The sequence below is a fragment of the Aethalodelphis obliquidens genome, unplaced genomic scaffold (genome assembly GCF_003676395.1).
Source record: "Aethalodelphis obliquidens isolate GAN/ISIS:26980383/991018 unplaced genomic scaffold, ASM367639v1 scaffold40, whole genome shotgun sequence".
Classification (NCBI taxonomy): domain Eukaryota; kingdom Metazoa; phylum Chordata; class Mammalia; order Artiodactyla; family Delphinidae; genus Aethalodelphis; species Aethalodelphis obliquidens.
The window spans coordinates 13395559-13419199 of record NW_020837984.1 but is presented as its reverse complement, the minus strand read 5'-3'; the positions used below and the strand labels follow the sequence as shown (position 1 = coordinate 13419199).

Genomic DNA, 23641 nt, shown 5'->3' with positions numbered 1-23641 from the left:
TCAGATTTCCAATCTTGGCACTCAAATGCTATGGTTTTACCAAAGCAGACTTATAGGAAGAAAATATAAATCACTTAAATCTCTTTAGGATGGAGATAAGTTTGTAGGCAAGAAGAACATGAAATATTATTCTCAGAATTCGTATGATCATGGAATCAGCATCTATTCAGTGCTCACTCAGAAAACCGTCACACTGTAACTTAGAAAAGGATGGGGGAGAGCAGATATTACAGGAACACTATGGTCAATGATTGTATATAGAGATTGTTTTATTTCACTTGATAACAACACTTTCATTCACTGTACAATCACGAACAGACACAATATCTAGAAATATTAGAGACAGGCAAACAAGTGAAAATTTGATATTTTAGGCTGAAAATCAGAAAGAGGTTTGGTTGTCACATGTAAAAAATTCCTATTTAATACAGTCAACTCATGTTTAGTATTCCTAATGGAAAAGATGAACATGACCACAAATTATATCATTTTATTATTGTTCAGTCCAAAAACTAACTTTCCTAATTTTAGAATGCAATCTGTGATTTTATTAAAAAAAAAATAAGAAGAATTACCTTCCAAAGCACGTTGGCTTTAGGCTAATATTTTAATTAGTTTTTATCCTCTGAGAGTATTCCGGTTAAACCATAGGGTAAGTCTGCTGGATGATGAATAAGAAGAAATAAATAGGTTTTTGAAATGTGTCTTCCAGGGAAATACAGTAACTATTAGAAAAATAAACTTTGTTGTCAATAAAGAGTTGACTATGTTTGGAGGGGGAAACACCATACACATGTCACTTAAATAGCATTATAGATGTACTGCTCTAGAATTATTTAAGAAGTAAAGGACGAATCTGCTCTATAGCTATACACACTCATGAAAATAAAACCAGACTGTGAAACAAGTATCACATAGCCCAGATTCACACTGGTTAGGAACAGGCATGGTTGACACTTCCATGATCACAAAGATGCTCTGATTCTGAAGTTTCTAAAACCCTGAGCTCATCTTCTGCCTGGAGACCAAGCTACCATCTCCTTTTATAATTCTGCCACCAAATTTCACTACCTTGTTGTACCATCATGCTATTAGGCACATAATGCATACACAGCACTGCTGAGAGGAGCAAGGGAATATTCACACAAAGAATGATGAAAGGGGGAGATGGTGAGGTTTCTAGATACATAAGCTAAGGTGACAAGTCTTTCCTTCCCCTGGGCTCTACACACAGCTGTTAGTCCATTCTTTTGATTGCTTGCATGGTTGAAAGAGTTTTCCCATATATTATCTCATTGGCTCTTCACAACCACCCCATTGGTAGCTATCATAGGTATCATCTTTGTCCCCACCAAGAGGCTTTACCCAGGCGCACACAGGTGATGGAGCCAAGGCTGGATCAGATATTCTGATCCCAAATTTCCAAATTCAAAATTCAAAACACCAAACAAAGGAGGTGGATTAGAAAGAGGGAGGAGCCCTCAGCAAGCCTGTAGAGTCACTGAATCTCATTGTTGGGTCCCCCCCACCAACCATTTGTATGTTCTTTTCTTTCCTGGGTGCCCAGGGTGAGAATCAGGACCAAGGATGAGAAGAGAAAGTTGCAGAAAGAGCCAGAAGCCTGCTTTGTATTCTTGCCCCAGCCCTGCAAATGTTAGGAGTGAACTCAAGCCTAGGAACAATCCCAGAGATGGGCTACATCAGTGTCTGATGAGTAACTTAGATGGTCCAGAGAGACCCTCACCCTACAGACACATGTACCACAGTCTTAGATGCCTACTTAGGCTCCCTTCTGGAAACCCCATTATTCCAGGCTATCTCCCAACATTCTTCTTGGTTTTATTGTTACTTCTTTTTGCCTATTAAATATCGTCAACATATATAGGTTTCACCAGTGCCTACTCTTTGCACAAACTAGATGTTCAATGAATGTCAGCCACTGGTGATGGTGTCTAATCACACCCGTTTTAGAGATTCTGAGCTCCCTGAACACAGCGTTGACATATTTGTCCATTTGCTTTGCCCTATGCAACACACCAAGTGTTCTTGGTTGATAGCGTGTACCTAAGCTCAGGGTCCCAAAGGTCCTGTCCTGGGGTTATTTCAGTATGATGCAGTCCACCTCTTCAGTGGCAGGCACGCCCGTGGTTTTGAGGTCAAGGTCCCCACTGGACTTACTCCCGCTGTAAGAAGCCTTCCAGTGGAGCAGCATGATCTTCTTGAAGTACTTGATGGTGTTGTTCTTGACGGTCACGAAGCACACGGTGTTGACCATGCTGTTGCTCATGGCGATGCACTCAACCACATAGAAGGCCGTGAGGTAGTGCTTCTCCTTCACAAACACGGTGGGGAAGAAGTCACGCACAATGGTAAAGCCATAGAAGGGCGCCCAGCACAGCACGTAGGCGGTGAGGATGCACATGAGCACCAGGACCGTCTTCCGGCGGCAGCGCAGCCGCTTCCGGATCTGCTCAGTCTGGAAACCAGGGACAGCCTTGAACCAGAGTTCCCGGGAGATCCTGGCATAGCACAGGGTCATGGTGACCACCGGGCCCACGAACTCAATGCTGAAGATGAAGAGGAAGTATGACTTGTAGTAGATCTGCTGGTCCACTGGCCAGATCTGGCCGCAGAAGATCTTCTCCTGACTCTTGACAACGAGGAGGACCGTTTCAGTGGTGAAGTAGGCTGACGGTATGGCAATGAGGATGGACACCATCCACACCAAGGCAATCAAGCCAGTGGCTGTTTGATACTTCATGCGGGGTCTCAGCGGGTGGACAATGGCCAGATATCTAGGACAAGGACACAAATGGGATCAACCACTGTGGTAAGGAAGTGCTGGAGGATGATGTTATTTTTGCAACATTGAGTCACAAATGGTAGGTGTGGAGGGAAAGAGCAGTGTTATGTGGGCTTCCAGGCAGACTTGAATGCCAGCTCCAGCTACACCTCTTACTAGCTGTGCAACCTCAGGCAAGTTTTTATTTATTTTTTAATTGAAGTATAGTTGATTTACAATGTTGTGTTAATTTCTGCTGTACAGCAAAGTGATTCAGTTATATATATATATATAGTCTTTTTCATATTCTTTACATTATGGTTTATTCCAGGATATTGAATATAGCTCCCTATGGTATACAGTAGGACCTTGTTGTTTATCCATTCTATATGTAAAAGCTTCCATCTGCTAACCCCAAACTCCCAATTCCATCCTTTCCACACCCCACCACCCACCCCTTGGCAAACACAAGTCTGTTGTCTATATCAGTGAGTCTCTTCTGTTTCTGTTTCATAGATAAGCTCATTTGTGTCATATTTTAGATTCTACATATAAGTGATATCATATGGTATTTGTCTTTCTCTTACATAGTCACTTACTATGATAATCTCTAGGTCCATCCATGTTGCTGCAAATGGCATTATTTCATTTTTTATGGCTGAGTAATATTCCATTGTATATATATACCACATCTTCTTTATCCATTCATTTGTCAATGGACATTTAGGTTGTTTCCATGTCTTGGCTATTGTGAATAGTTCTGCTGTGAGCATAGGGGTGCATGTATCTTTTCGAATTAGAGTTTTGTCTGGATATATGCCCAGGACAGGCAAGTTATGTTTAATCTCTCTGAATCTCAATTTCCTTATCTGCAAAAGTTTTTGTGTTTGTTTGTTTTTAAAGATTAAATGTGCCAATATAGACACAATTTCTGGCACAGTTTAAAACATGGTATATACTCAATAAATGGTAACTATTATTATTAAATGTAGTAATAACATCTCCTATCGGTTTCTAGCCTGGCACTGTTCCCAGGTCCTTCCTGTTTTCAGGGCCGTTCATCCTAATTACCCCACAGCTTAGAGCTAAAAGGACCTGATAATTCCAGAGTTGTTGGGAGGATTTGCCCTCTCTGATAGAAAAGCTTTGCCTTCATTCCACATTTTTAAAAACATTGCTCTGCATGCAAAGTTGGAGGAAAAGCATGTGACCATTTATCTTATTTTTCAGGTTGAAAAATGGAGCTTAGTGAGAGATGAGTGACTTTCTCAAGGTCAAATACCACAGGACTCTCGATAGAAAACATTTAACCCTATCTCACATGGTTGATGTGAAAATCAATTGAGAATATATACGAACTTGTTTTTTGAACCACAAAGCAACAGACAGTAAAAGATATTGCATTTGTTCTTTCCCTTAAAACCACACTGCTGTTACCACAGTTGTCCAGAAAACAAGAGAGAGCATTTTCCGGGGGATGTGAGTCATTCGTGCAGTATGAAAGCCTCCTTCCCAGAGAGAGTGCACATACTTAGACAGAGAGCTCTGGTTTCCTGGAAGATGTTCTGTGTGTGGCAGGGGGTGGAAGCAGGAGAAGGAGAAAGATGGCAAGTGAAGTGGGAGGGAATGACTAATCAATGCTGGAAATAAACACATCCTCACGTGTCCACAGCTTATCCCTGGGAAAGCCAAGGGCAACCGTGACGGAGGCCTGAAGGAAAGCCAAACAATTCTGTTCCCTTCGCAGCCGATCCCTTTGAGGTCATCTTACTTGGGATTTTGACTGGAAGAGGAGGGTCATTCTTTTTTTTTTTTTTTTTTTTTGTCATATTCCTGCTGTTTCTGTCCTTCCCACAACACAGACAGCCAACCCCATTGAGTGTCATATGGAGAGTTCAGTGGCACAAGACTTCTGCTGTCTTGTGGCTACCAGCTGTTAGATGAAGTTGGATGGGTTGGGTCCACCCTCTGGTCGCCCATCTGGCTGCTTTTCATGCTCCACCACCAGCAACAATCCCTGGCACTCACCAGTCTCCCAGGGTGGATGCTGAGGGTGAAATGGGAATGTCTGCAGGGTGTTGGCAATGCTTTTGTCCGTGCACATGAAGACCACGCCACTCTTGCTGTATGGAGGGCACCAAACCTGCTCTGAACTATAACGAAAACTAAGAGTTTAGAGCTTTTGTTCTCACCAGCTCTCTCCCTCTCTATCTACCCCACTGTGTTCTGTTGATTACTCTCTCAAAGAATATTTCTGTATTCATAACTGCTTGCTATATGAACGTTCACTCTATGATTCTGTTCCTTCTTTTCCCACTAGTAATTTCCCAAGTCTTTATGATATTTTCAAACTCAGAGTGTTTTTCCAATGAACACGTAGGGGAGAATGCTGATCTAGAAGACCAAGAATCTACTCCCAGCTTTGCCACAAACTTGCTATGCGAATTTTTCATTTTCTTAGCCCTGAGGACTCAATTTCCTCATCTGTGACATGGGACTATCAAGTGCCTTACCAGGCTCACAGAGATACTGTGAAGCTCCACTGAGACACTGCACATAAACAATAGGTTATTAATGTACAAGAAAAAACTCTTAGTATCCTAAAATGTATTTTTCGAGCTATTCTGTATAGCAAGCAATTTTCTTTCACCTGTTACTGGCAAATCCTGCATTTGCAAGTTCTATGCTACTTTCTATTTTATTGGACCTATTTTATTGGATTTACTAATCTTCACATCAAAATTAATCTGTGATTGCCCATCAGATAGTTAGCTCATCCTGACATCACCCCACCTCCATCCCCAAAGTTAGCACCAGATGCTGTGCAAGAGGTCTTCCAAATACATTAACCAATAGGCAAATTGCAGAAAACGGTTTCAAGGATTGCCACCAGCGTTGGGTATGCTAGGCTCAGAACTCTATTATTAGTAATAGTTGCTTGACTTTGCAAAGCAACTTAGAATTTACAGAGCATTTTCAAATCCACATTCTCATTAGATAACCCCAACTCATTTGAATAGGTAAGGGAGCAAAGATGCCCACCTTACAGAAGAGCAAACTGAGGTCTGAAGAAGTTAAATAACGTGTCAAAAGCCACGCAGCTAGTAATCGACAGAACCATGACGCAGACCCATCCGGATCTTGCTCCAAATCCAGTGGGCTCACCAATACGCCAATTGTTCCTTCCTTTTCAAACCAGAGCAAGCAATATCCCTTCCTCCTGCCCTTCTGGCATGCTGGCAGCCCCTCTGTTCTTTTCATCATAGTCAGTTTCAACCTATTGATGTTCCAAAAAGGAGTCAGGCGATTGGCAGCCACTTTCCTTAGGAGTATGCGCTTGGCATTGTAGCGTGTCTACCACTACAGTGGTTCAGGTCCAGATCCACTTTAAGAGTCAGCATTTCCCAGAGAACAAAGAATGAAGGCTGCTGGACAAAGAAATGTCCAGCCACTAACTGCGTGATGTCAGTGGGCTGGGTGATTAAGCAAAGAGCATTTGAGCCCTCTCTCTGCCCCAGGACTCAGCTCCAGTTCTAATCACGGAAGCGGCGGTCACAGTAGCTACTAGGCGGCTCGTGGGATGGGTAGCAAATGTACAAGCTGCTTTTTGGGCCAACCAGCCCCAACCAGTAAGCTCACCAGGAAGCATGTGGGCTTCCTAAGGCTGAGTGCTGTCCTTCATGCCTTAGCTGCCTCGTCCAGACAGTACAAGAGAGCTGCCAACAGGCAGGCAGACTGGCCAGCTTCCCCTGGATTCCTCATAAAAAAAAGGAGGGACCCCAGTGCCCCACGTGCCTGAGATCCAAAAGATATACCCTGAGGACAGTGCAGGTGTCTCCACATCAAAGAAGAAACCCAGACCTGAGGGGACAGAGTCCTCTGAGGATCTTTTGCAGTTCCCTGCTACCCTCAGGTCTGACTCCCTGTGCCTAGATTTTGTGATGTTCTAGAACAGGACCCTATTCTTTCTGATCTCTACTCTTTTACATTCCTTGCCCTGTCCCCCGTCCCCGCCCCCGCTCCCCGGACCTCACTCTCACCTCAAGCACTCTCACCTCTCGGCTTTTGCAAACACAGTTCTAACTACCCTCTTGGCAATCCTTTTTTCTCCTTGCTGATCGTCATTTGTTGAAAGCCAGTGAAAAGTCTGTCTCCTGCATGAAGCCTCCTCTGATTATTCTGTTACGCCACAATCTCCCCCTTCTCTAAAGTTCATTTCAAACTGACCCTTTACTTATCCCCTAACTTTCCTGTGTTAGTTCTCACCCCTCCCCCTGCACTCTGGATGGTAAGCTTCCCAAGAGCAGAGATCATGCCTTACTTCTTTTTTTTTTTTTTTTACGGTACGCGGGCCTCTCACTGCTGTGGCCTCTCCCGTTGCGGAGCACAGGCTCCGGATGCGCAGGCTCAGCAGCCATGGCTCACGGGCCCAGCCGCTCCGCAGCATGTGGGATCCTCCCAGACCGGGGCACGAACCCATGTCGCTTGCATCGGCAGGCGGACTCTCAACCACTGTGCCACCAGGGTAGCCCCATGCCTTACTTCTTTTATAACCTTCTGCTGTCTGTGAATTCTGGGCACCTAGGATCTTAGTAAAACTTCACCTTCGGCAAGTACCTAGCACTGGATGAACAGAAATGTCATAAGCCATGGTGACACTTCTCAAAAAGATTGCAACCGTTTTTGGAACACAGGACATCAATGTGTTTACCCAGCATGAGATGGGCAGGCAGTCTGGAGCTCGATAATAAAATGGTGGAAAAGCAGATGAAAAGATTCCAGCCATATTTTGTATACAGTGGCGTCGTTAGAGGTCTTCTGAGCAGGAGAGGGGGGTATGTATGAGGCAGAAGATTAATTTGGCTGCAGTCTTGCTTTCTTTCCCTGGGCCATGGGACCCTTCTTGCTATTCCTAGAACCCTCAGGTTTGCTCCAGTCTCGAAGCCTTTGCACTTAGAATTCTCTTTGTCTGGAATGCTCTTTCCCAGTCTTTACAAGGCCAGTTTTTTTTTCCCCCATCATTCAGAGGTCTGTTCAAATATCTTCTCAGAGACACTTTTCCTGATTCCCACTTAGAGCGTCTCCCACCCTTGGTCACGCTCCGTGTTTGCTTGCGTGTGTGTTTGTTTTATTGAAGAAGAGTTAATTTACAATGCTGTGTTAGTTTCAGGTGTACAGCAAAGTGATTCAGTTATACATATATGTATTTGTTTTTCGGATTCTTTTCCATTATAGGTTATGTTTATTTGTTTTTGCTCAGAGTATTTCTCATGCTCTGAAATTACCTTCCTTGGTTGCTTGCCTGACTGTTCTCTCTCCATCAAGCTCCATCAGCACAAGGAGCTTTTTTGCTTATTCACCATCGTATCACCAGTGCTTGAAATAGTATTTGTAACTTTGTAGTCGCTCTATAAAAATGCATTGTGTGTTGGGGCTTCCCTGGTGGCGCAGTGGTTGAGAGTTCGCCTGCCGATGCAGGGGACGCGGATTCGTGCCCCGGTCCGGGAGGATCCCACATGCCGCAGAGAGGCTGGGCCTGTGAGCCATGGCCGCTGAGCCTGCGCGTCCGGAGCCTGTGCTCCACAATGGGAGAGGCCACAGCAGTGAGAGGCCCGCGTACAGAAAAAAAAAAAAAAAAAAAAAAATGCATTGTGTGAATGAATGAATGCTTAGGATGGATTGTGAGGGAGTAGGGTTGGCAGAGGGGCGGAGCTGAGAGACACTGGCCGCAAGAAGACCAAGAGGAGACTGATAATTCAGCTCTGGGTGAGCAGTGGGGAGGTTGGGCCGGGTGTGGGAGGGGATTGTCAGGGCCTGGGAATTAAGTGAATGCTGGAGAAAGGGAGAGAGCAGCCAGGACAGAGGGAACTTTTGAGCTTAGATGCCTGGGAGAACCATAGAACCAATAGTAGAAACAGAGAACGGGTGGGAGATAAATAGTTCTGTTCTACTATATCTTGAGAGCTGTGTTTCTTAGAAACTTTGTATCATTATTTCTTTAATCACATCACAAAAACAATCACTGTCATGAAAGCAAAGAGGTTAGCCAATTGGAAATAGTCATTAGTTTATCTGGTTTTGTTGTTGTTGTTCCTTTAAGGGTTAATTTAAAAGCATAACATCTGCCGTTTATTAAGTGCTTACTCTGTTTTAAGCATTGTTCTAAACAATTCCATGTATTATTTCATTTCATCCTCAAAGCAACCCAATACATTAGGTTTTCTAATTATTCCCATTTTATACATGAGAAAATTGAGGCAGAGAAGGGTCAACTAACACACACAAGGCCCTGCAGCTAATAAGTGGGGCAGTAGGAATTTAAACCCAGGCAGACTAACTGCTCACACTTTTCCTACAGAAATTTCATTAAACAAAAATAAAGGTTTTTTATAACTGTGGCCATATTTTTTATATCAAGACAAAAATTAGTTGCCTAAAACTAACAAAGTCAAACCCAGTGTCTGGGGTCAAGTTTCCAATCACAGCCCCACCCTAACCATAGCCGATGCAAAGCACGTTCCTGATTAACATACCCACCGTAAGAGAAATGCCTGCAATATTTCAGACAAGCTGAGTTTCATATGAAAGGCGAATATGAGTTTGAAAGAGTTCAGTGGATGGAGGTGGATTGATTGACATAGATATTACCTCTTACATGTTCAGAATAGCCCAATGCCCTGATTTTGTCCTGGCTCCCATTCCCCTTGAAGCCATTTCTTCCTGCAGTGTTACCTCTTTCTACGAGTAGCCCCCCTCCATGGTAAAATGGGTCTCACCCAGGGAGCAGGGGCCCACCCCACAGCAGGCACCTACCTACCCCACTTTCAGTGGCTGAGAGCACCTTCTGTGAAAAACTGTCTTGCCAGAGTGAAACTTCAGGAAATAACCCCATATGTTTTGTCCTGTTCATGTGCTAAGAGGGATGGTGGCACTTTCAGAAAAGTTTAGAGACAAGGTCCTCGGAGATCTTCCTCGACAGCTGTGAAGGGAACTTGGGGGGCAGATACTCTGCTTGCCTGTCCCTCCTGTTCCTTCTACAGATTCACCCAGGGTCCGCTGCTGGGTGGACAGAACACCATGGGGGCTTCGTGACTCATGTGGAAGAGCTTGGCCAAGCCTTGCGCAGGGATGACACCTCTGGACACCTTCTATGGGTGACAAACCGAGGGCTATTTCATGTGCTAATTCCAATATCCTCCTAGGTTTTAAGGCCAGGCTCCTTTTCAACCCTCTGCCCTTGGGAGTGGTCTACGTCTAGGTATTCTACCCCTGGTCATCCCACTGATGGCTTCAGAAATCGGGCTCTATTTGCTGTGTTCCTCCCAGGAACACTGTCCTGGGGTGTCCTGATTGAGGGGGGAGGGAGCTGAACGCCACCAGAGCCCTGAGGCCATGGGACACGGAGACCATCTGCGCTTCAGGCTCTCTGGGTTAAGAGAGAGAGACGGGCTGTGCAGATCCAAGTACACAGAGGCCCGATTAGACCCTCAGGGTAACCGTCTCTGGGCTGCAACAAGGTGTTTTGTAACAGGAGTCCAACTTTGGGCACAGAAGCCTGCAAAATTGTTCCAAGGGAACAGAAACTACTCTGGCCCATTAGCACAGGAGATTATACTAAATGAAAAGCCTAAAGATAACATAGGAAAGATTTGCATAGGCTGCTCTTACTGATTTTATTTATCATCACTAGAAACAGCTCTTGTGTACTGTTGTACACTAATGTACGAAAAGCAGCCGGCTGATTACTGCAACAACCAAAACAGAGTAAGTAAGCATAGGTCTCCTTTTTGTTTTGTTTCGTTTGTTTTTTAGAACAAATCCCTCAACGTTATTTAACGTCAACCGGTGTTAACATTGTTAATCAACTATACCCAATATAAAATAAAATTTTAAAAAATCATCATAACAATAAAAAAATCAACCGGTGTTTGTAGGGGCATCACGTTTCAGTAGAGGATGTCTTGATGAGATAGAAACCTCCCTCAAGATTTCGAAGTTGACTCAAGAGGTAACTGCCTGAAACTTAAACTTGTCCCTCCACACCTCCTGGGAGCTGCCTACCTCTAGACCTCGGACAGATACAACATCTAGGAGCATGTCCATAACAGAGGGATCAAAAGCCTTCCTGCTGCCCAGCTCTAGGGGGCTTCACTACCTCCTGCCTGCTTACCACTGGAAAACTAGAACTCTTTTCACTGTTCAATAAATGGGTCACCTTTGGGCCCCCATGCATCCACAGCTCTGGGGAATACAGATACCTCTCATCAATCACAACTGCCCCTTCCTTCATTGTCCCCACCCCTCACTCACCTGTCGATGGCGATGGCCAGCAGGGCGTTGGTGGAGACGTAGAGAGAGACAGTGCGCAGGTAGTTGATAGAGGCGCACAGCACGTGGCCGTGCTCCCAGGAGAGCTGACGTACCACGTAGTAGTCCATCTCGAAGGGGCAGCAGACGACGGCCACCAAGAAATCAGAGATGGCCAGGTTGGCGATGAGCAGATTGGTGAGGTTGCGCAGCTTCTTGTAGCGGGCCAGGGCCGCAATGAAGATGAAGTTGCCAATACCACAAACCAGCATGATGCCCACCAGCGCCATGCCAATGACAATTTTGGCAGCAAAGAAGGTCCGGGAATTGGTGACATCCTCATCTTCGTCCAAGGGCATATCATAGTCGCCATAGCTGAAGTTGAATGGGAAGAAAGCAGCTTGGGTTCCGTGGGGGTCAAGCAGAGAAAAATAGTTGGTTGAGGTGTTTGTGGCATTCTCATCCATGACCCCCATGTCGACCTCCATCTGGCCAGGTGAAGCCTTGAGCAACACTCCTGGGAATTCCTCTGGGGAGATGTCGTTAGGCTGAGGTCTCCCCTTTCTGCTGGTACTCAGCTTTCCCTTAATGAGTCAGATTGTCCCTGCAAGCGTCCTTGGGGTCCAGTATCCAAGCTCCATCCTAAGCCTTGGAAAGACATACAAACAATTGGCTACATATGTAAGTGAACCTGGCTAAATTTAAAACCATTCTATAAACTAAGCTGACCCATTAGCCACCTGCCCAGAGTGAACAGGTGATGGAGTGGAAATAAAGGAACCAGGGAAAGAAAACAAAGGAATCAAAACCACATACCCACTCATTCAGGGAAGGTTAGATTGCTACAGAGACAAACAAGCGCTAACTCAGTTTATTTCCATTTCACTGAAGATTCTGAATGTTGCACTTTTTCTCAGGGACCAAAGTTAGGAGTGTGGGAGGCTGAAGAGAACGAAAGTGACCTGCTCCAAACCCCATTCCTTGTCCTGACAGCCTGAACTTTGTCCTTGTGGAATTGTCCCATTCTGTAGCTTAAAAAATTATTCTGGGGCTTCCCTGGTGGCGCAGTGGTTGAGAGTCCGCCTGCCGATGCAGGGGACACGGGTTCGTGCCCCGGTGCGGGAGGATCCCACATGCCGCAGAGCGGCTGGGCCCGTGAGCCATGGCCGCAGAGCCTGCCCGTCTGGAGCCTGTGCTCCACAACGGGAGAGGCCACAACAGTGAGGGGCCCACGTACCGAAAAAAAAAAAAAAATTCTGAATTCCACTGAAGAGGCAAGACTTTGAGACAGGCCTGACTGCTCTCCAAGCCTTTCCTTCTGGCAAAACACTGCTTTAAAATCAGAGCCTATGTAGCAGCCACCTTCCCCTCTCCTCACTAGGTTTCCTGTTCCTACTTCCAAGTCTGATGTGACCCTAGAGGCACAGCATTTACCAAGGCCTGTCCCCACACAGAGGCTGCAAGAGTGAAGTCCCAGCCTAATCACTGAGTGGATTAGAAAGGGGACTCTGGAACAAAATCCTTCCTTGGCTGGTTGTGTGTCCTGAGATAAATAGCTTGAGCTCTCAGAGTTTCAACATCCTCCAGGCAAGAGATCAGTGATGTCTGTAAAGCATGGAGGTCCCTGGAGAGGGAGGGTGTTACATCCTAGAACTGCAAGGAATTACTAGTGAGGACCCAGGCCTCCTCGGTCAGCTTCGAGGAAGAGGAGGGCACTCCTGACCCAGATGATGGGGCTGGGGTACCAGGAGGGGGTTGTCAGCTGCACCGGTGGGGATGCAGAACCAAGAGGGAGCCAGAATCCCCATGTCCCCTTCCCTCTCCCTGCAGATCCAGTCCCTCCCAGAGCCTGCAAACATCAGGCCAGGTTGCTGGGATGTAAGAAGAGGGCTGGGGTCTGGAGAGCTCCACAGAGGGCAGGAAATTCAGAGAGGGAGGGGAAGTGTGGAAGCCTGAGGTTCCTGGGAAAGGGGGACACAAGAAAGACTCCTAGGACCCTCAGGAGAGCATGCTGCCCACATCCCTTAAAGGTGACATGTCTGGAGCCTGCCTTTGGGGGTAGAACTAAAGTCCCTCTGCACAGGGAGGCCCAGCCCCAGTCCCCCATCTTTCCCCCAACACTTCCCCTCCATTTTTCGCAGATTTTTTTCCTCCTCTGAGCATCGGTCCTGCCCCTCTCAGGCCCTGCCCTTTGCTGCTATCCTGTGTGAAGCAGAACCCAAATCGGAAAGGTCAGAGAGGGCCAGGCTTGCCATCCAGGCAGGAAGGATGCAGTCCGCCGCGTGGGACAGTCCTCACCCCTCGCAGGCCCTGTGGGTCTCCGAGGCGCGCCACCTCTGGAGAGGGACCCTGCAAGCTCGCTACCTGGAAGACTCAAAGTCATGTTTTAAAAACAAAGAGCATAAAAACTTCTTGGGGAGAACGGGTGTTAGGAGATTTGGGATTTGGGGAGAAATTGTCCGGCGATCTCTTTTTCTCCTTCATTCTCACCTCCCCAGAAGGAACCCCATTGTCACCCGGTGTCCTCTGGAGCCCCTGCGTTTAGGGATTGCCCCCTGGCCAGACCTTCCCATCTCTGGAAGCATCTCTTTGCAGCCTCTGCTGATAAGCCTGCTCCCAACTTAGTCCTCGGAGCCTCAGAGGCTACGCCTAAGGACAGAAGGAGGGGACAGACCGGGTCCCCTGCAGAAATGAGCACGAGTGCGAGTCTCTTGAAAAGCCCCCTCCCCACTCAAAAGCCCCCGCGCCCTGGCGGCCGCTGCCGCGTGGAGTCCTAGGAGCATCGCCCCGGAGGGCGCGCTCCGTACCTGCGGCATCCCGGCGCCGGGCGGACAAGGTCCTGAGCTCTTTATTCCGGGTCCGGGGACACAAGCCGCTTCTCCCAGAGGCCCATAGGAAGAGCACGGGTCCCCTCTCTCCCTCCTCTGCTCGGGGATCTTTCCCGGCTGGGCTCTGCGGGAGTTGCGCTCTCGCCGCCGCAGATCAGAGGACCGCGGCTCCTCGGCGTGGCCACCAACGCCCCCCCGCCCCCCTCGCTGTCCCCGCCCGGGTGACCGTGGGGCGCCCAGGGCCGGGGTGCCCGGCTCGGGGAGGCGTGCTCCGCCGGGTCCGGGAGACACGAGAGGGAGGGGCTCCGGGCTCCAGGCAGGGGCACGTCGGGTCGCCCAGGCACGCGCGCGGCTGGGGACCCCGGGAGTCCCCCCGGGGCCGGAGTGTCGGGGACGCAGAAGCGGCAGCTCGAGGCGAGGACACGCCGGAGGGAGCGCGCGTTCCCTGGGCTCAGGCTCCGGAACGGCCGCCTGGGGCGGGAACGAGGGCGGTGGAGCTCGGAGCCCGGCTCAGCGCGGACTCGGCGCCCGAGGCTCCCATCCCGCAGGGCTGCGCCCACCCCGGGGCTCGGGACCGCTCGGCCGCTCACCTGGCCAGCCCCGGGGCCACCGCCAGAGTGGGCGGTCGGGCCCGATGAGCTGGCGAGATTTCAGAGAACCGGGAGGAGCCTCCCCTCCTGCCCACACCGCCCTCGCAGGAGACGCTGGGAGCGACCCAAAGGTAGTTCCCTCAGACAAGCCCAACTGGACGCCGGGGTCAGCTTCATTTCAGCCGCCTGACCTCTGTGTTAGAGGCTCTGAGAACCGCTTTCCGGAAAGCAAGGAAGCGGGGGGAGGGCAGCGGTGTGGATGCGGGAGAGAGAGGTGGCCTCCCACCCACCCAGGGATATCTGTTCAAAAGGCTAGGATAACCAGAGCTAACTTACAGAGCACAGATCTCCAAAAGTCTACAGATTTCTCAAGAACTTAAATATCAAATTAGCTTTTGATCCAGCAATTCCACTTCCCAAAAAACCCTGAAAGCCGGGACTCAGATGCTTGTACATCAATGTTCATAGCAGCATTGTTCACAACAGGCCAAAGGGGGGCAACAACCCAAATGTTCATCGACTGATAAATGGATTTTTAAAATGTGGTGTACGCATACATTAGAATATTTCTTACCCTCGAAAAAAGGAATGAAGTATAAAAGTGTTGACGAGGATGTGGAGAAATTGGGACTCTTGTGTGCTGTTGGTGGGAATGTAAAGTGATGCGGTCACAGTGGAAAACAATATGGCAGGTCCTCAAAAGTTAAAAAAAAAAAAAAGAATTACCATATGATCCAGTTCTTTCACCTCTGGGTATATCCCCAAAATTATTGAAAGCAGTGTCTGAAAGAGATATTTGTACACCCATATTCATAGCAGCGTTATTCACAACAGCCACAACGTAGAACCAACCCAAACGTCTATCAACAAATGAATGGATCAATAAAATATAGTAGGTACATACAATGGAGTATTTTTCAGCCTTTAAAAGGATGGAAGTTCTGACACATGATGGGATACGGATGAACCTTAAGGACATTATACTAAGTGAAACAAGCCAGTCGCAAAAAGACAAATACTGCCTAATTCCACTGATATGAGGTACCTAGATGCATCAAAATCATAGAGACCAAAAGTAGAAGAGCACTTGCCAAGGGCTGAGGGGATAAGGGAAGGGGAGCTCCTATGTAATGGGTACAGAGGTTTAATTTTGCAAGATGAAAAGAGTTAGGGTGATGGAGCGTGGTGATGGTTGCACGGCAATATGAATGGACCTAATTCACTTAACTGTACACTTAAAAATGGTTAAGATGGTAAATATTATATGTATTTTACCACAATAGAAAAAATGGGGGGAAAAAGAAATGAAGTCTTGATACATGCTACAATACGGGTGAACCTTGAAAACATCATATTAAGTGAAAACATTCAGACACAACAGGATAAACGTATGACTCCACATATATGACGTACCTAGATTAGGCAGATTCATAGAGCCAGAAAATAGAATGAAGAAGAGGAATGGTGAGTTATTGTTTAATGGACACAGAATTTGTTTGGGTTGATGACAAAGTTCTGGAAAATGGATAGTGGTAATGGTTGCACAACATTGTGAAAACACTTAATGTCACTGAAGTGTACACTTAAAATTGTTTAAAAACAAAACAAAACAAACAGAAAACATAAGCCATGGGCTTCCCTGGTGGCGCAGTGGTTAAGAATCCACCTGCCAATGCAGGGGACACGGGTTCGAGTCCTGGTCTGGGAAGATCCCACATGCTGCAGAGCAACGATGCCTGTGCGCCATAACTACTGAGCCTGTACTCTAGAGCCCGTGAGCCACAACTGCTGAAGCCTGCGTGCCTAGAGCCTGTGCTCCGCAACAAGAGAAGCCACCACAATGAGAAGTCCGCACACCACAACACGCAGCAACGAAGACCCAATGTAGCCAAAATTAAATTAATTTATTAAAAAAAAAAAAGCCATGGAAGAGCTCAGATCTCCTTAGTAAGGCATCAAAGCTTGGCCTCCAGTTGTCCACAATGGAAATGGGGCTGCCAGGGGTCTGGACTTTTACTCCTCTTTGCCACTATCAAACTTCAGGCAAGTCACAGAACTTTTCTGAGACTCCCTTTCCTCATTCACTAAATGAATGAGTTGAACTTGCACTAGGAAACCACTGCCATGTTCCAGCACTTCATACAGTATCCTCCCCTGGCCCATATCCCTCCGTGGACACCTTCTTCTGTTATTTCCACAAAACTCCTGTCTTTTGCAAAAATGTCCCAGCCTTTCACATTTCTGAGTCTCGTGTCCCCTAGGACATGGAACACGATAGCAGTTAAAAGCATGGCAGATAGAGTCAGCTATCTCCTTTCTGCCTAGTACTGCACACAGGAGCTGTGTGACCTTGGACAGTGTGCTAACCAAAGCCTAGCTTTCCCACTTGTAAAATGGGTGACAGTAGCTCCTACTGCACAGGACTGTTGTGAGGACTGGATAAGACGAGGCAGGTAAAGTGCTTGGTGCAATGCAGGCCCCTGATAAATGCCACCAGTTACTCTCACTCTGTGATTCTTTCCATATATTGCTCCCTGAGGTCCTAACCAACCCTTGAGATCTTACTCATGTGTCATTTCTTCCAGGAAGCATTCCTTGATTCCCCCAAGGCTATTCAAACCTTTCCTTGACACTTGGTGCCTCTCTTTAAATGTATTTCTGTGTACCAATTTGCTTTCCATCTTGCACAGTTTCCTGAAGAAGAGGTATGTCTCATTCACTTTTGAATCCTGTTCTGTATTGTTTCTCAAACTTTCCTGATGATAAGAATCATCTGGGGTGCTAGTTAAACATATGGATTCCTTGATCCTGCCCCAAACTCAGGGAAGATATAGGATAGACACATGTTGACCTGTCATTCCATATAGCATGTCTTCCTATGTACTCAGAAAACCAAAAACAAAGCACAGAGTGCATTAGTTATCTATTTCTGCATTCCAAATTACCCCAAAACTTCAGAGCTGAAAGCAACAAACATGTATTACCTCACTGAGTTTCTGAGGGTCAGGAATCTGAGAGTGGCATAGCTGGGTGGTTCCAGGTTCAAGGTCTGTCATGAGATTGATGTCAAATTGTCATCCAGGGCTGTACTCTCATCTGAAGTCTCAACTGGGGTGGGGTGGGGATCCAACTCCAAGTTCACTCACAAGGTTGTTGTCTAGTTTTCACTGGCTGTTGCTGGAGACTTCAGTTCCTTCTCATCATGTGGGGTTCTCTCTAGGCTGCCCGAGTGACCTCACTATGTGGCAGCTGACCTCCCCTCTTCTGCAATATGCTATTTTTCACACACTCACGCACACCCTGCCAGAGAGTGGGAGGGGACCACACAAGTGTGCGAATACCAAGAGGTGGATCACTGGGGACTGATTTGGAGGCCATCTTGGAGGCTGGGTACAATGCAAAACTTAGAATTTTCCTATTTCCCCTTCAAAAGCCCGGCAAAGAATGGTTCTTGAAGCTAACAATAATGCTAGCCTCAATGAAGACATTTTTGACCTACAGAGTAGTGAGGTACTGGGTGACTTGTGGAGTTGGAGTCATGAGGGCATAATTGGAAGAATTTATTGGCCAGGACCCCCATGGGGGAAATGGAAATATTAGAAGCAGATACAGTCTGGCAGGTTCTATGCACTGCAGCTCTTGGTGGGGACTCCTTTGAAGGGCTTAGTCCCTACATGTCAGTTTCTGCCAAAGGCTTCAGGGGAGCCTCCTCCATCTGTGAAGCAGACATCTATCTGGGGCCCAATTTTAATAATTCATCTCTGTGACAGAGTTAAACCTAGGCTTATGGCAAAATCTGTAAATAAAATTTTTTTAAAAAAAAATAAGGAAAGAAGAAGGAAAGGAAATGAGTTTTAAATAATCTGGAACTCCAATGATGTAATTTCTTTTTTCAAATGTGTAGCCCCAAAGACACAAATGACCTGGAAATTTTTTCTGTGGTTAGAGTCTCCTGCTGCAAGGGGCACATTCCTTGCTTCATCCCACCTACAAAGCAAGTCACAATATCGGAGAGAATTTCACCTCAGGGAGCCGTCACCCAACAAAACCAAAAGAAAGAACTCATTTGGAAAGCACTTTTTTTAGTGCTTTTAGGTATCCCTCACCCCTAAATAATGTTCTTGAGCTACCTTGGATTTTTTCCCTTTCTTATTCCACTGGCAGGAATCATCCCAAAGGTGCTTTGAAATTTCATTTCTTCATCACATCATTCTATAATTATGTCCTTTGGTTTAGACATGAAAGTTTAACATCTTGGGGCTTTTTTCAGCCATGCAACTCCTGTGTTGCTCTAGTAAATACCACTTAGAAACCCAGCTCAAGGAGAGCCTTAGAGGTCCTTCAGTGAGCACTCTTACAGCGAGAAAAGAGCAAACAGATGCTCAAGAGGAAAGGCCTTTAGCCCAAAGGAACAGAGCAGCATGACTTCAGAGCTCAGACTGGAATCCAAGTCTCCTGAAATTTAGCTCAGCCCTGCCTCTCTGCTCAGCCACACCCACAGTGCACATTGCTACCTGTTTTCAATTTACCCTTCTTTCCATGATCCTTGGCTCCAGGGTTCAGCCACAATTCCTCCTGTCTGACAAATTTTACTAAATCAGCTTATTTTCTGCTTTCATCAGATTTGTTCCCTGGGCACACTCTCTCATCCAGTGCCATGAAAAAAATCAAGAATTCCTGGAAGACACCCAGAGCTGGCTCAGAACTCATCCTGCCTCCTTTTTCAATGACCTCCCCTGTACTCGAGCCAGCAATGCTCGATCGGCTTCCCAAAGCCCACTCAGCAGGTTGTTTGGACTGCTCTCTGCCATTCCTCTCCAGCTCCCCAAATCCCTCTGGAGGAGATGTGAAAGGAGATTCAGCGAGGCACAGAGACATGCTGTCATTCCTGATGGAAACCCAAACATGCCAAAGATGTCAACTCTCTTGCTAATTTCATTGGTTTGATGCCATCCTTGACAACTTCTTAATGGTCGACAATACTATTCATATATTTATCTGGAGAAATAAACAGGTCATGGCTTATAAGAATGTTTTTTTTTTTTGAAAAAGAAGTGAAGAGGATATTTTACCTATGAATATCAAAATATCATGAAGGCTCAAGAAGACAGCAGGTAATGAGTTTGAGCAGCAAGTGTGCTCACTGTTAAGATCTGGACACATCCCGGCATGAAGTCTAACTGTGGAATCATCAATCTGGAATATTTTACATGGGCACTGTAATGCAGCTGACACATGGTGTCTGCCTCAGATTCCAATCTTCCTAGCTAAGTCCCAGGTGAAAGGGCTACAGGCAGCAGGACTCTGGGACAAGACAAAACCCGGAGGGCTGTTTGGGGGCTCCTGGTACAGAGTGGCTAAGAAAGGCCTTTTCTCCTTGTTTAAGAAACATTGCCTGGGGCTTCCCTGGTGGCACAGTGGTTGAGAGTCCGCCTGCTGATGCAGGGGACACGGGTTCGTGCCCCGGTCCGGGAAGATCCCACATGCCGTGGAGCAGCTGGGCCCGTGAGCCATGGCTGCTGAGCCTGCGCATCCGGAGCCTGTGCTCCGCAACGGGAGAGGCCACACAGTGAGAGGCCCACGTACTGCAGAAAAATAAAAAAAGAAAGAAACATTGCCTGGTTCTAATGCAATGAGGACCACATGGGATGTGCCCTGGCACCTTGCAGCTCAGCTTCTGAAGATGAGATGGGTCCTTCCACTGACTTAATGAACTCTCAGAGGGAGTAGCACAGTCAGGCCCCCAAAAGTCTATATGGAGGATGTGTTGAGACGTTGAGAAGAAGGTGCAAGGATTGTTCAAGAACTGGAATGATAACCACCACTGCCTCATGCCCCACCCCAGAGACTCCTAGAGATAAGGGGCTGGAATGTTCTGATTATGGAGGTGGTGGCAGAAGTGAGTTATAATTTTTATGTGGGCCCACTGTACCCACAGGCTAGGGAATCCTGGTGAGACTGGAGTTACAGAGGAATTCATTACAAAGGAAGGAGCCCACATCACCTCTATCACCAAGTATAACACTTAGAGATAGAGTTGGTGAATCATAGCCATTGTCCTACTAAGTACTTTGTACTCACATTGTCTACTAGTATTCTTTGATTCAGATAGTTCATTCTTATAGTTTCTTTTAAGGAAAAAAATAAATATCCATAACACTATAAAATAATAAAATGTAAGAAAAACCCCAAAGTCATCAAAACTGGGTTATCAGTTTCCTAGGGCTGCCATGACAGAGTACCACAGACTAGGTGGCTTAAAGCAACAGGTATTTCTTCTCTCATAGTTCTGGAAGTTAAGTCTGAAATCAAGGTGTTGGCAGGGCCACGGTCCCTTTGAGTCTCTAAGTAGAGTCCTTCCTTGCCTCTTCCTAGCTTCTGGTGGTGGCTGTCAATCCTTGGTGTTCCTTTGCTTACAGCAGCATCACTCCCATCTCCGCCTCCATGGTCACATAGCCTTCTTCTCTGTGTGTCTCTGTCTTTATATGGCATTTTCCTCTTATACAGACACTACTCATATTGGATTAGGACTCACCCTGATGACTTCATCTTAACTTGATTATATCTGCAAAGACCCTATTTCCAAATAAGGTTACATTCGCAGGTACTGGAAGTTAGGATTTCAACATATCTTTGGGGAGGACACAATTTAACCCATAGCAAGTATACTGTGATACATTTATGTGTGATGGAATACAATGTAGCTATCAAAAACAGGACTATGAAATCAATCTATGCTGTTAGAAGTCAGGACAGAAGGACAATGGTTACCCTTGGGGAAGAGAGATCACAGGCAAGAACCATTGGGAGGGTTTTGGGGGTGTTAGTAATATTCTTCTTCTTGATCTAGTAGCTGGTTACGTGGATGTGTTCAGTTGGTAAAAATTCATCCAGCTGTACACTTATGAAATGTACACGTTTCTGAATGTACAATATATTTCAATGAAAAGTTAATTAGGACGTAGTGCTGTAAAAGTATATTGACTGACATGGAAAGATAGTCATGATACATTACTGAATGGAAAAACATCAGGTTACAAAACCATATTGCAGTATGATTCCATTTGGAGGGGAAATGTGTGCATCATCTAGAAAAGAAAATGTCTGGAAGGGCAGAGGAAATTGCTAACACTCAACTCAGAGTGGAAAGAAAATACAAGTGTTTTCCCCCTCATTTCCACTATTTGTATTTTCTGACTTTTTTATTGCAGCTATATTATTTGTATAATCCTTTAAATTTCATAAATGAGAAAAGGGTGAATTGATTACAACAAATAGGAGATTCACCTATTAGGGGAAATCATTAATTTAGATCTTTATTTTACACTATATTCCAAAATGCAATAAGGAAGGATTAAAGAGCTGAATTCAAAGAATTAAAAACTGAATGAAAACCCTGATAAAAATTTATGAGATTCATGAGATCTCAGAGTGGTAAATCCTTTACTAAGCAAAAAACAAAAAGGTAATAGATGAACCCCGAAGGCAATGGATAGATTTTTCTACATTAAAACATTTGAAAGTCAGAAAAACCATAAACAAAACTAAAAGATAAATGTCAAACTAGGAAAAATATTTATGGCAAATATTGCAAACAAAAGGTCAAGATCCTTCGTATATGAAGTATTGTTACTTTGTAATAAGGAAAAAGCTGGTACCTCGAAAGAATAATGAGCAAAATATACAAACAGGCAATTCACAGAAAGAAATGCAAATAACAATAAAGTGTATTTTAAAGTGCTTACTCTCACCAGTAATCAAAGAAATTTCATCTAAATACAATGGCATACAATTTTGCCTATCAAATTAGCCAAGATCACAAAATGCAAAAATGGAAATTGGATCAGTAGCTTAATTTAAGAATTCAAATCAACACTCTCCCTTCGGGAATGTCTTAAGCTTTCTCTGATTCTTCAGCCTTTATGCATTCTGCCCAGAGTTGCTTTGTAATAAATGTGAGTTGATTCAGTTGATTTCACACAACCATATTTCCCCCTTCTGATTTTGACCTGCCTGACATTTGCTTGAGTTTCAGCCAGGAGAACAGCCACAGGCACACGGCCAAGAAGATGATGTCATTCTACAGAAAGTCAAGTGTCAGAGTTCTGAGCTCCTTGTATGTGTAGAGAAAGGCACAGGAGAAGGTTGAACTCAAATTACATGTATAAATGTGTAATTAATCTTTTGCATGGTTTATTGAATAAGTTACAAAACTGTCTTAACATTCAGACCATTTTCAAGTTGTGTGTGTGTGTGGTGTGTGTGTGTGTAGACGGTTGTGCAGGGGCGTGGTGGGAGGTGGAAGACAAGTGATATGCACGGCAAACCCCTGGAAGCACTTTTATCACTGCCAAAAGCCAGACTATAGTGATATAGCTCATCTAATGAAACTGCTCTCAATGTTAATTGACCAAAAGGCGGGGGAGGGCTGAATGGAGTGAATATTGAGACAAAGGACCAGGACTTCCTGTAATTTAGGTAAAGTAGAGCAGAAGCCATCACTTGGAAGGAAGGGTCTGAGAAGAGTTCAAGCTGCCCAGACAGAAATGCCACTTTGTATGGCAGCACTTAACCTCCTCATCAGCTTTTTACCTGTTGATGATGTCACCTCATCCATGTTCAGGTGTCTCCAGACTCTACGCTCACCTGCACCCGCTCATGCTCTCTCTCTCCCCACATCAAATACTATTCTCAGGAATAAAGAATACATGTGTGTGTGTGTGTGTGTGTGTGTGTAGTGTTTAATTAGGCATAGTATGTGAAGTATATATTTTCCATGTTTTTAAGTTTTGTCTGTGATCACAAAAGTAACATGTGTTGTTGTCAATAAAAACCGCCTCAAACCATACTAAGTATAGAAAATGAAAATTCTCACACTTACCTTTATCCCTAATCCCATTATTAGCAGTTTGGTGTGGGTATTTTCCTAAAAACAGAGTATCTTAAAACAACCTTATATAAAATTTATTAATGTGATACTAGCATATGTCAATGTATACTTTAAATATACAAAGAGACAATCGACTATAAAGTCACAAATGTTCAAAATACCCACCTCAGGGGCTTCCCTGGTGGCGCAGTGGTTGAGAGTCTGCCTGCCGATGCAGGGGACACGGGTTCATGCCCCGGTCCGG

General features: G+C 45.7%; 1 protein-coding gene across 1 annotated transcript; it reads right to left on the bottom strand.

The window, feature by feature from the left end:
• Positions 1–265: 265 nt before the first annotated feature.
• Positions 266–23612, bottom strand: PROKR1 (prokineticin receptor 1). The gene is made up of 3 exons (XM_027131881.1): positions 23563–23612; positions 11093–11737; positions 266–2795 (listed from the first exon to the last, which is right to left on the bottom strand). The coding sequence occupies exons 2-3, from the start codon at positions 11575–11577 to the stop codon at positions 2099–2101; spliced, it is 1182 nt and encodes a 393-aa protein (XP_026987682.1). The 5' UTR covers positions 11578–11737; positions 23563–23612; the 3' UTR covers positions 266–2098.
• Between the last annotated feature and the right edge of the window lie 29 nt (positions 23613–23641).